At 41.9% G+C, this 14211-nt stretch overlaps 1 protein-coding gene across 7 annotated transcripts in view; it reads right to left on the bottom strand.

The window, feature by feature from the left end:
• The window catches only part of ST18 (ST18 C2H2C-type zinc finger transcription factor), a 248881-nt gene that overhangs the window by 62851 nt on the left and 171819 nt on the right, over nucleotides 1-14211 (bottom strand). For all 7 annotated transcript variants that reach the window (XM_083187401.1, XM_083187400.1, XM_083187397.1 and 4 more), the window contains exon 11: nucleotides 12213-12421. In XM_083187401.1, coding sequence (XP_083043527.1) covers nucleotides 12213-12421 — 209 coding nt within the window. The remainder of the gene's footprint in view (nucleotides 1-12212; nucleotides 12422-14211) is intronic.

Here is a 14211-nt window from a genome sequence, read left to right as displayed (position 1 = left end):
AGTCAGGGAGACAAGGGCATGTTTAAATGTAGATGAAAATTGTCTGATAAGAGGGAGAAATTAAAGAGATGGACAAGTGGGTGAAAGGGGAAAGGATCACAAAGGGGACGTGAATGGAGGGAAAACAGATTACATCTATGACTTCTTGAAGTCAGAGTTGGTAAAACTGGACCATGGATAGGAGATGCACCATGGGGAAGAATGTTAAGTGGTGAACACTGTTTGGTTGGATGTAATGTGCTGACATATGGATTAAATCTTAGAAGTGAAGTGGGTCATGAAGTCTAGGGCAGAGATTGAGGAGGGCAGACCATTTCAATAATATCCTTACTGATCTTCTCCTAAGTAGACATTCACCTACCTCCATCAGTCTCTACACTGTTTCCCATTATTATACATAATCTTATTTAAAATACTTCCAACATAATTTACCAACAAAACTAAACTAACAGTCATCTCTGCACAACACTCACATGTGGCTCTTTCTTTATTCTGATAGCCTGCCTCCTCGGACAAGTGCAATGCTTTTCAGAGAAGGCTTCAATTGAACTTGGCTGCACTGCTTGCTTACACTGACAGCTCCTCTTGTGTGGACAACATGATGTCACATTGCATAGTGGGAGACAGAGCCCAAGCCATGAGGAGGATGCAGTCATGAATGCTAGAGGACATTATGCACAATCTGCTTCCCTTGATGCTGCTGCAGTCATGGTGAGAGCTCTGTGATTTATTTATTTATATTTTGACAGAAGAGAACAGCCTAAGTACTGGGATGGGGGCTTCTAACACTGAAAGGTTGGGAACTCTCAACTACAGTATGTTTGGCCCCACACCACAGTGTTTTTTTATTTTGCTGGAAACATGAGGGGCTGCAGCAATGGCAATGGAGGGGAGGGGTGTGTTAGAAATGACACATGAAGGACATGAGGAGCTGCTGCAATGGCAGTTAGTTATGGGGCTGGAGTGACACACAAGTAACTGCTGGAATGACTTATGAGGATGAGCTGGTGACACACCAAGGAGCTGAAGTATTTTTCTGAATCTAGCTTTTAAGATGGATGTGGCTTTTTCTAAGTGCAGTATTTTATGTGGACATTTATTTTAAAATGTATTTCTGTGGAAGTGGCATTTCCAATTTATTTTATGTGAATCTGACTTTTAAAATGTATTATGTGGATCTGGCTTTTAAAATGTTTTACAATCTGGATCTGGCTTTTTCAATTTATTTTTTATGTAGATCTGAGTTTTTCAGTGTACTTTATGTGGATGAGGCTCTTTAAATGATTTCAATACCGCTCTGAATTTTTCATTTACATCTTTCACAACAGTTTTATATTGGAAAGATTATGAAAATTATATATTATTTATGGTGCACTGGACTCGCTCCCAACATGTCTTAAAATAGGGGTGTGATACACAGTCATTAGCCTACATAACGCCATACCAGGTTATGTGGACTAGCTGGTGCATATATGATAATGAAACTTTGACAAACCTACAGATTTTGGGCTCTTTATCTCTAACTCGATGTCCACCCCTGTCACAGATGCTCATTAAATCCTTCCATTCACAGATAAGAGTTTATTTTGTCCTAGAATGTCCTCATTTGTACAACAAGTCTTTCTACTAGCCTCCAAACCTTCAAACATTGTCTAAAAACTGACCTTTTTTAGGCGGGCTTCTCAAATACCTGAACTACACAATTATGTCTCAATGTACTAACATCCCCTCTGCACAGTTCACACAAAACATAAATGTACACTCTTTCTATACTCAATCAACCCTCTGAGCTTAGACCGGACTGTCGTACTTTAACCTTTGCAGTCTGGACTAGGGATGCCAATCCCGGGGCATTTTTTCAATTCCGGGATTGAAAAATGCTCAATCCCGGGATTCCCGGGATCCCGGGATTGGCATCCAAACCAAAAAGCCCATTATTAGCATTGGACCCACCTTGGCCGACCCGCACATCTACTTACATAAGGGAGCGGGCGGGCGGCCAGGAGTGGGTTTGGAGGTGCACGGTGCCTCCTGGCAAGTGCACCTCCATCGAAGACAGCAGGCAGGTGGGCGGAGGCAGGCTGGCGTGCAGGCGGGCGGTGGAGAAGAGGCGGGCAGTCAGAGGCAGGCCGGCGGGTAGGCGGGCGGTCACTGGTGACGTGTGGCCTGCGCAGAGTGACCTCTACTGTCACGCTACGCCGGCCGCACGCGGGGTCAGTTTACGGGAACAGCCGGGCAGCGTCTGAGCGAGTGCTCAGACGCTGCCCGGCATTAGACTGCGCATGCGAAATCCCAGACTTTTTTAGGCCAAATCCCGGGATCCCGCCGATCCCGATCCCGGGATTGGCCACACTAGTCTGGACTGATATGCAATAATATATAGCACTACATCTCATGTGTTAAACCCTTATTAGACAGCAAGGCATTAAATCCAAAATCTTGTGGTTGGAAATTAACCATGGCAAATTACAAAGTGGGAATTACTTATAAAGAACAGTTATAAAACAGTTGAAAAACATCGAACAACATCAAGCAAGGTCAATACAACACTTACAGTATTACACATTATTACTATACAATATCCACTCTACTTAACCCTATCTCAAACTTACACACAATCACATCATGCTCACCAAACTGCTACTTCTCATTTCATTACATGGCATACTCACCAAACTTCAACCATCCTATAATCTCCCTGACACTCACCACTCAGTACACATTGCCTCTTCTATTATCCACTCCCCTCTTCTAAACACACATGAGCTCTTTACTTACTTCTATACTTGTACTTTCACATCGACATCTCACCACCAATACAAAAAAACAGAAACATCCACCTATATCTATCTCTCCTTTCTAATCTTATTAGCTGGTGACATATCACCAAACCCAGGCCCCAACCACCTGACATACTCAGATTTAATTGGTTCTAATCCTAGAAATTCAGCTAACCTCATAAATATCACATGACTCCCACCACTCACCAAACAACTTAAATGTGCCCTATTAAATGCATGCTCTGTTTGCAATAAATTAACATCCATCCATGGCCTCTTCATCTCTCACAACTTCAACCTGCTGGCCATTACAGAAACCTGGCTCACACAATCAGACACAGCCTCGTCTGCAGCCCTGTCACATGGTGGTTTCCACTTCACTCACACCTCCAGGCCTGGTAACTGTAAAGGAGGTGGGGCTGGTATATTATTGTCTCAAGCCTTCACATACTCAGTTCTACCACCAGTTCCTTCACTCACATTTACATTATTTGAAGTACACTCTATTAGGGTTTTTCCCCTTTCTCTCTGCGCGTTGCTGCTATCTATCACCCACCTGGGCCTCCCAAATCTAAATTTCTGGAAGATTTCTCTGCCTGGCTCCCCCATTTATTATCCTCTGACATCTCCACTATCATCCTGGGTGACTTCAACATTGCTATTGACAGTCCACCATCTCTGCATGCTTTCAAACTCCTCTCTCTAACCTCCTCGCTTGGCCTCTCCCAGTGGTCCGACGCCTCTACTCATGAGGAAGGCCACTTCCTTGACCTGGTTTTCACCAGGCTGTGCTCAGTCTATGATTTTACTAACACCCCCTTTCCTCTCTCTGAGCACAATCTCATTACCCTCTCGCTCTCTTCCATTACCCCAAGCTCACTGACACTGAAATCATGCAAGCCTACTCTAACCCACAGAAATACTAATGCTATTAATTTTCCACAACTTTCAACCTCCCTGCAACAACAGCTCTCACTAATTTCTACATTTACCTCTCCTGACTTTGCTGTTTCCCACCTCTACCAGACTCTTGAAACAGCCCTTGATGAAGTTGCTCCAGCTACCCATTATACCCCACGTAGGCTTATATGCCAACCGTGGCACTCCAAAACAACAAGACAACTACGAAATCAGTTATGTAAAGTAGAAAGTCAATGGCATAAATGTCGTAATATGACTGATTTTCTCACATATAAGACTAGCTACCACTCCTACTGCAATGCTTTGGACACTGTTAAACATTCTACCAATCTCTCATCTCTTCTCATGCCACCAACCCTAAGCAACTTTTTAACACCTTTAAGTTTCTTCTGTACCCTCCCCCTCCTCCCCCACCGGCTACCGTCAGTGCACAAGAACTTGCCTCCTACTTTAAGGACAAGATTGATAACATCCGAGATGAAATGGTATGCTCTTTCACTACCTCTAACCCACTCTCTTCCCCACCTGAACCATCTGCCACTTTCTCTTCATTTGATCCAACAAATGAAAAGGAAGTATCCACACTCTTCTTATCCTCCTACTCTACTACCTCTCCTCTTGATCCTATACCTGTTCAAGTCATTAAAAATCTATCTCCTGTGCTTATTCCAACCTTAACTAAAATCTGCAATCTCTTTCTTGATACTGGTACTTTTCCGTCTCTGCTCAAACATGCAGTGATTACTCCCATTCTAAAAAAACACAATTCTGACCCTAACTCTCTCTCTCTAACTATCGTCCTATCTCTCAGCTCCCATGTCTCTCCAAGCTACTCGAGAGACTTGTCTACTCTCACCTCACAAACTTTCTTAACTCTAACACCCTATTAGACCCGCTTCAGTCAGGCTTTTGCTCTCAACACTCCACTGAGACAGCACTGACTAAAGTGGTGAATGATCTGGTAACTGCTAAGTCTAAAGGCCAATACTCACAATTATTCTTCTAGATCTTTCTGCTGTGTTTGACACTGTGGATCACACTCTTCTTTTACAAACACTACACTCCCTAGGTCTTAATGATACAGCTATTTCATGGTTCACATCTTACCTATCTGATCACTCTTTCAGTGTTAGCTTCTCTGACTCTACTTCCTCTTCATTACCTACCTGTTACCTACCTGTCAGTCGGAGTTCTGCAAGGCTCAGTCTTAGGTCCTCTGCTTTTCTCCATCTATACCTCCTCACTTGGCAAACTAATCAGCTTTTTCGGATTTCAGTATCACTTATATGCGGATGATACTCAAATCTATCTATCAACCCCAGAGTTGTCACCAGTGGTCTCTAAATGTTTCTCTGACATTTCATTTTGGATGTCTTCTCGCCAACTCAATCTCAATATTTCCAAAACAGAAATACTTATATTCCTGCCAACTAAGAACAGTTACCATCCTGATATCTCCATCACTGTTGACAACTCGACAATCTACCCTACCCCACAAGCTCGTTGCTTAGGGGTCATTCTCGACTCTGACCTGTCCTTTCTTCCCCACATTCAATCTGTCTCCAAATCATGTTACATGCATCTAAAAAACATATCCAAAATATGACCGTATCTCACACAAGACACTACTAAATCTCTTATCCATGCACTCATTATATCCCGCATTGATTATTGCAATAGTCTCCTAACTGGTCTTCCCAAGAACAGACTCTCACCACTACAATCCATTTTAAATGCTGCTGCTAGGCTGATCTTCCTTGCAATATGCTCATCGTCTGCTGATCTGCTCTGCCAGTCCCTCCATTGGTTACCTCTATCTTACCGTATTCAATATAGAACACTTCTACTGGCATATAAAGCTATTAACCATACTGCACCAGCTTATATCTCTCTACTTATCACAAAATATCTCCCATCCCGACCACTCCGCTCTGCACAAGATTTGCGTCTCGCTTCTGCACGGATCACCAGCTCCCATTCACTATTACAGGGCTTTCATCGGGCTACTCCCACCCTATGGAATGCCCTTCCACGCACAATAAGACTCTCCACTAGCCTCCAAACTTTCAAGCGTTCCCTGAAAACTCACCTCTTCAGGCAAGCTTATCATATTTAAGTTCTACACGCATAACCCTCTGAGGCACTTATGTATTATATAGCTTCCCTTCTGGACTTGTAACTTGGTGGTACTGCTGTGGTGGGATCTATATCCCTATAGATTGTAAGCTTGCAGCCGGGCTCTCCTTCCTCTAAGTCTGTCTGTTGTTACCCAGTTTGTTTTATCACTGTCTACTATTGTCAAGCGCAACGGAATCTGCTGCGCTATATAAGAAACTGTAAATAAATAAATAATAAATGGCCGACTGGAAGATTTTGAATGTGACCCGCTGAGTGCATTATCGAACATACACACTTAACAATACAGTAGGAGCAAGTTTCATCTTTGCTCCTTTGGGCAGGGCTAGCCATGGCTAGCCATGGCTAATCTATTGTTCTCAACTGCAATACAATACGTATTGCAGCTGAGAACAATAGAATAGCCATGGCTAGCCATGGCCAAAGGAGCAAAGATGAAACTTGCTCCTACTGTATGCCTGATTTGTCAATCCATTTTTCCTGGAAATGACAAATCAAGCCAAAATCAGTGTATACCCGCCCTTACACTGGCCGTCTGAGGCTTGACTATGATGTCACAGTCAAGCCCAACACTTCCATCATGATAAGCCAAGGATACCAATCCAACTCTTAACTGCCATAGTAAGAAGCACTAAGGCACTTCCCAGGGTGCTGCCTTGGATCCCCCCATGGCTTTCAACACTGTATGTTAACATAACACAAGTTGTTTAAGAACTTTTCAGATCATCAATAATCTGTTCAGCCTAAAATCTAGTAAACAGTATGCTTAAATATAACCTTACTGTGTGTGTGTGTGTGTGTGTGTGTGTGTGTGTGTGTGTGTGTTGGCTTCTTGAAATCTGTACTCTTCATACATCTGGAACCCTAGTGTTATGATTACTGTATGATAATCTTTTTGTTTTTAGAAACAATATATTTAATACACATTCATGTAACTAGGGATATGAAGACCACACAAATGTCTTTATTTTGGCATTTGCAGAAAGTCACCACAGACTAATTTCAATTGTTCGTTTTTTCTTCTTAATCACAACACTTGAATCACAATACACTATGGCAACAAATAATCTACTTAATGATTCATTTTCTCAGGAGGGATGAGTATAATGATTTCACTCCTCTGTTATTTACCCAGCAGTCTTTCAAGGGCTTTAGCACAGTAATTTTCTCACATCCTTTCCTAATACTCCAATGCTATGAATACATATTGATTTTTTCCACTAAAAATTATATCACATTGTACTGCAATGCACCTTGATTTTTGCTGTGGAAAACAGGTCATTTACTGTAGAAACTATGGTGCACATTTAGAGCTGGACTTGCGTTTCTTGGAATACACAGGAAATAGCATTGGCATAAGCACATGTTCATATGCATCTTAAGAAACTAGTTGCATTTGTATCAGACATAATGATAAGGATAATTTAAAGAAAGCATAGCCAAAGTATTAAAATGTATTAGTAGTAGGGATGTGCACCAGCCACTTTTCGTGTTTTGTGTTTTGGATTCTGATTACCTTCAGGTTTTGGGTTCTAATGGGTTTTGCCAAAACACACCCTAAACGTTTTGTGTTTGGATTTTTGGGTTTTGGGTTCTGATTTAAAAAAAAAAAAAAAAAAGCATAAAAACTGCTAAAATTGCAGAATTTTATTTATTTATTTGCTCCTATGCTATTATTAACCTCAATAGCATTAATCTCCACTCATTTCCAGTCTATTCTGAACACCTCACAATATTGTTTTTAGGGCAAAAGGTTGCACCAAGTGTGCGGCACAAACACGTGGCTCATGTAAGAGTGGCACTGCAGCGGTAGATACGGCAGTACTAGGAACTAGGCATCTGGTCTGGTGCCTAGTACTAGGCACCAGACAGGTAGATACGGCAGTACTAGGCACCAGACAGTAGATACGACAGTATTAGGCAGTGGGCCCCAGACCAGACAGGTAGATATGGCAGTATTAGGCAGTGGGCCCCAGACCAGACAGGTAGATACGGCAGTACTAGGCACCAGACAGGTAGATACGTCAGCAATACTAGTATGTGCACCAGCAGAATTTATAATAATTAATTTTATTATTAGGTACTGCTTAGCACTCAGTGGCACACGTCAGTGCACCAGCAGCATGGAATTATTTTTTACAGTCCCACGCAGCACAGGAATTATTTTTTTATTAAATTATATATAGCTGCCTAGTATGTAGTTGTACTAGGTAGGTACACTTAGGCAGTAGCACTGCCAGTGGCAACAGTGGACTGAGTAAATAATACTGGCAGATTCAAGGCAGGCAGCACCAGTGGACTATATACATATATAATATAATTAATTATGAATATAATATATAATATTACAGCACAGCACCAGAGGTAGACCCCAGCACAGAGGAGGCAGTAGTACTACAAGTACACAGTTAGACTGTCCTCCTTGCTAGGGTGATCCCACCCTAAGCAGAGAGGAGAACAGAGTACACAGCAGCAGGGAGAGACAGCCACAGCGGAAAAAAAATATTGCGTTCAAGGTCAAGCTCAAGCTCAAGTTTAAGCCCCAGCAGCAGCAACACACCCTTTCCCAACCCTCTACTAGACTGGAGTGAAGATGGGGGGCGCAGCAGCCGCTATTTAAAGCCTCGCGAAATCCAGCGCCAGGCGATGACGTTCTGCCCACGCGGATGGACCCGAGTCAGGCGGGAATCTCCGAGCGCTGCTTGGAACCGGGTTCAGAATGATGACGTCCGTGCAGGCTCGGATCTCTGGAATCCGAGTCTGCACATCTCTAATTAGTAGTAAATGCTAAAGTCACATTACCCTATACAATATTGTGTATAAATACGGTACATAGAAAATCCCCAGTGGGCCCCACTGTGCAGTATAACGGATCAAACTTGGTGGCTTTTTTCCAATGGAAACTTTACCAAAATTAGCCCTTCTTCCAATCAAATTATTTGCATGTCCTCTCAAAGGGTTGGCCAGGCCTCTATGGTTGCTGGTCCCACCCACCCAGATAGCTGGTCACATACAGTATGTTACATTTTGGGCCTCTACTCCACTGTAGGGCCTTAATGTTCTACTGTGAAGTATCATATACATAACAGAGTAAATATAACTGCTGTATTAACAAATAACATTTACTTAAAAACACACTTCAATTTTTTCCACCTTTACAATTCAAATATTAATCTTCTTTCCTATAATCATTCAAATTGATATTAAGTAAAACAAGCTAAGCAGCCTGGAATTTTTGTAATTTAGCAGCCACACTGATGAATTAAGTCATGCCAGAGATGAGGGGTGGAGGGCGCTGGTTTAGGTTGATAGATATGCAGTGTCTAGATAGACAGTCAATAGGTCAACACCAAAAGGCCAACATGGTCAAAAGGTTAACATGAAAAAGATCAACATACAATAGGTCGAGATGGTCAAAAAGTCAGTGTGGTCAAAGGGTCAACATGAAAAGGTCAACGTAAGTTTTGCCCAATTTTTTTTTTTTTTTTTACATATATTTTAACATCCACGTGGACTACAAATGTGAAAGTTCCCGTAGCCTACCAATTGGATGTCCATGTTGACACTGACACCAAAAAAGTGGAAAAACTCATGTTGACCTTTTAATCTGTCTTTCTTTTTCACCATAACATCCTTTTGACCATGTCAACATTTTTCATGTCAACCTATTGACTCTGTCTATCAATCCACACCAAAGGGAGCCTCTAGAAGCAGTTATCCAATCAGAAGCTCCTAGCTAGTACTGCTGCTGATGCAGTTTTGCCTTCTAGAGGTGTATCTGCAACTGTAATTGAGTCACATTTATGAGAACACACTGTATCCTTACTGTATTCAGCCTATGCTTGCTGTGCCTTGCCTCCCCCATTTTGCCACTTAAGGAATAATTAGAGACAAACCAATGATATGTAAAATCTATGTACATATGAATTTTTGTTTCAAATGCAGCACAGAAAATGGGCATCTTTATTATGGAACGCTGTTTTCAACTTGGGGCATATGTATCAAAGCCTAGAGAGAGATATAGTACAAACCAATCAGCTCCTAACAAACACAGGAAAATATAATTTCACTGGAGTGAGGAACCACTTGGCCATTCTAGTCTGCCTCTTTATTTATCCTATAGGTAATCTCAACCCTTTTTGAACCTTAGTTCTTTGTAAGGATAGTCACACTGTATGCCGATCCCAAGCGTGCCATGTTACAGTTTGTGTGACGGGAGTTGATTGGTTGGTACATTTTTTCTCTCCACTTTATCACTTTCCATGCTTTGATACATATGCCCCTATATGAGAAATGTGATCTTTTCATTTTGGGGATTTACAGGTTTCTAATAACATTCATGTTAATCTTATATGATAAACTATTAAAATAGATAGCAGATGCTAATTGCAACTGTGGCATTCATTTAGATGAAGCAAAGCCTCTCCAAGCCTCCAGGCACACTAAAGAGAAGGTACTTGTGTACTAGCACGGCGCCCACAAAATTTGGTCGCACGACATATAATCGCATCGCATGGCATACACCCGATGCAATGCGATGCGGTTTACAATTGTATAAGCCCCTTATACAATGTTTAATTGTATAAGCACCCTAATGGGGGCTTACAATGTTAAATGCACCCCCACTATGAACGTAAACCCAAAGCGTGGCGAGCGCAGCGAGCCCGCGAGGGGGCGGCGGTACGCGTCCTACGACCTTTTCATACCCCCACTATCCACAGTGGCGTGGAGTTGACTTTATATAGTGTGGCGAGCACAGCGAGCCACCTAGCCCGAAGCGTGGCGAGCACAGCGAGCCCCGCGAGGGGACGTGTATAACTTTACATGTATTCTGCGTCCCCTCATGGGACTCGATGCGCTCGCCACGTTTCGGGCTGCGCTCACTACACTATATAAAATCAACTCCATGCCGACGTGGATAGTGGGTGTATGAAAAGGTGGAAGGACGCGTACCGCCGCCGCTCGCCACGCTTCGAGTTAGCGTTGATAGTGGGGGTGCCGTTGGGGGTGCTTTTAACATAGAAAGCCCCCAACACGTTTAATTAACTTATAGGGGCCACTTTTAACATGGGAAAACCCTTTAGGTTGCTTATACAATTTTAAATCGCATACCATTGTATATGCGATAGAATGGCATACAATTCGATGGTATACAAGTTAAAATTGTATAACAGTGCATCGCATCGTATACCATCGCATGCCTTATGGTCTGTGATGCAATGGGTGCCGTGCTAATACACAAGTACCAAAAAGAATTCTCCCTTGTGGGTTGTTTAACATCACTTGAATGGACAATACTGAGTGACTCACAGACCCCTATAGAGGGAGAATAGAATAGGTGGTGAGTGCAGCTCACCACCAAGCCCACATCGTGGTAGCGAGCCTGCAAGAGGGTTGAATGCACTTGCCCCCTATCAGGCTCCTGATAGTCAGGACTCCAGTGTTCTAGAAATTACCATCGCAATTCTGACTGTCACATTGCATAGAAAAGTACACATTCATTCAAAAAGTATTCCTGTCCTTAAAAAGAGGTAGTAGGTTTGAGACACTACAGTAAAGGGAGATTTTGGGACCAGTTAAATTCCCAATCATATGGTTTATATTGTTGAGTGATGTGTGCAGCCAACCAACCATTGCTTGGAATTGAATTGGTCCCTATGAATGCTGTGTGGAAATTGGTATATTTCAGTCCCCTCAAACATTTTTTAAGGTCACATGCATTAGTCCTGTTTTTTTTTTTGCCAAGGACCATAAAGCCCTGGCAAAACTATATGCATGGATCAGCACCCAGGGCTACAGGCAGTAAGTGATCAGGTTAGTAAGAGTTAACAATTACATGTTAATGCAGCCGAAAGCTTATTTAAATTCAATTTATATATATTTTTAATGTAATCCAAATAATAGGAGACCTCTCAGAAGGGGTTTTTAATAAGATAGGGCTCAACAATTGGTATATGTTCATAACAAATAGATTAGTACATGCCTAATTCAGCATATACCATGCTCATCCAAATGTTGGAGACGCTGCTTGAAGTCTCCCAGAACAATGTAAGCAAGACAGAATTACCAAATGCCTGAAAAATCATAGCTTTCCAAAAATAAAAAAAACTCAGCTCCATTTAACATGGAGATGACAGTGGGTCATGTCTTATACTTCACTACTCTGACGATTATATCTGCTGAAAAAACATATACCGTACTTCTAATTTCAGAGTTTAATTCATTGCACAGTTTTTTTCTATTGGAATATGTCAAATTGTTGTAGATGCTGTAGAGTACATTGCTTGTTTTTTGTGGCATTTAACATTAATGTGAAAAGCAGTTTATTCACAGCTCAGTAGCCACTACAACCTCCAGGATCTTGGATTCTCCTACCTTGGCAGACAGACCCAATGGTTTGTTGGACAGGATCTCTGCTGCTGCTTCCCTGCAGCGGGTGGAAAGGTTGAGGATGGCAGCAGCTGCTGCTATGTGGGTGTCTTCACCACATTGACCATAGCTGTAAGAGCTGGCATGGTAGGGGCTCTGTGTGTGGGCGCTAGGCAGTCGGTTGGAAGATTTCACTGGACTTGTAAATTGTTTTGCTGTTAAAGAAAGATGTGATTACATGCATGCAACATATGATTTCATTTGTGGCTAAATACTTCAATAATTATGCATAAATGTATGTTGCTGCGTGCTCTCTCTCTATGTGTATATATATATATATATATATTTATATATATATATATATATATATATATATATATATATATATATATATAGAATCCCAGTTAGAGCGCGGCACTCCAAACAAACGATATGGCGGTGGGTAAAAGATAGCTCTTTAATTAGCAACGTTTCGATGCTACGCAGGCATCGTCATCAGGCTAATTAGCCTGATGACGATGCCTGCGTAGCATCGAAACGTTGCTGATTGTTTGGAGTGCCGCGCTCTAACTGGGATTCTGGGATTCTGCATCTAAACTCAGTGTGGGCACCCAGAACGCAAAACAGAAGGAGGTTGTGCCCGGCAATACAACATGTATATATATATATATATATATATATATATATATATATATATATATATATATGGGGAAAATGGGGGGGAATGTGGTCCTTTTTCTGCGCTGGTTAGTGAGCAGCACTTCTACCGTACCTAGCTGTTAATATAGGTACCAGGTGGGACAGATAGAAGGAAAAGAGATAGATGTGCGCTCTGTCTGTTTCACCACTTTAGTACATTAGCAGTCATGCATTGGTACATAAAAAAGTTTTTTATTATAAATTTCATCACAATAATAGTGTGTCAGAAAAAAAGGCTTATACAAAGTTCACTTTTCAAATTCAGATCACAATTTTGTTCAGATAAGTAGCATCAGATCCAACTTCATGATATGTGTAACTTCTTAGGATGCGAAAACCCTGTTCTCGCATCCTAAGAAGTTACACATATCATGAAGTTGGATCTGAGGTACTTATGTAGTAACTGGGCTGCCGATTTTGAAATCGGGTCCATCGCATCGCATCGCACCCGACCATATCGCATGCGATGCGATGCGATGCGATGCGATGGACCCGATTTTTCCATAGGATTCAATGTTAAAATGGACTGAGTCCATTTTAACATGGAATTCAATGGGAAAAGGGGTCCTTTTCATACCCCTACTATCCAAGTGGGCATGGAGTTGGATATAAACCTGTGGCGAGCGTAGCGAGCCACCGAGCCCGAAGCGTGGCGAGCGTAGCGAGCCCCGCGAGGGGACACAGAATACCGTCCCCTCGCGGGGCTCGCTTCGCTCGCCACGCTTCGGGCTCGGTGGCTCGCTACGCTCGCCACAGGTTTATATCCAACTCCATGCCCACTTGGATAGTAGGGGTATGAAAAGGACCCCTTTTTCCCATTGAATTCCATGTTAAAATGGACTCAGTCCATTTTAACATTGAATCCTATGGAAAAATCGGGTCATCGCATCGCATCGCATCGTATGCGATGCGATGCGATATCGTATCGCATCGCATCTGATTGTATGCCTTAACTTAAGGCATACAATCAAAAAATCGGCAGCCCAGATACTACATAAGTACCGGATCTGATGCTACTTATCTGAACAAAATTGGGATCTGAATTTGAAAAGTGAACTTTGTATAAGCCTTTTTTTCTGACACACTATTATTGTGATGAAATTTATAATAAAAATCTTTTTTATGTACCAATGCATGACTGCTAATGTACTAAAGTGGTGAAACAGACAGAGCGCACATCTATCTCTTTTCCTTCTATATATATATATATATATATATATATATATATATATATATATATATATATATATATATATATATATATATATATATATATAGCCTGTAGGAATGGTCTGAGGACGGGGTT

Source organism: Crinia signifera, chromosome 5 (assembly GCF_055691185.1).
Source record: "Crinia signifera chromosome 5, ASM5569118v1, whole genome shotgun sequence".
NCBI classification, from domain to species: domain Eukaryota; kingdom Metazoa; phylum Chordata; class Amphibia; order Anura; family Myobatrachidae; genus Crinia; species Crinia signifera.
This window is presented reverse-complemented; position numbering and strand designations above follow the sequence as displayed.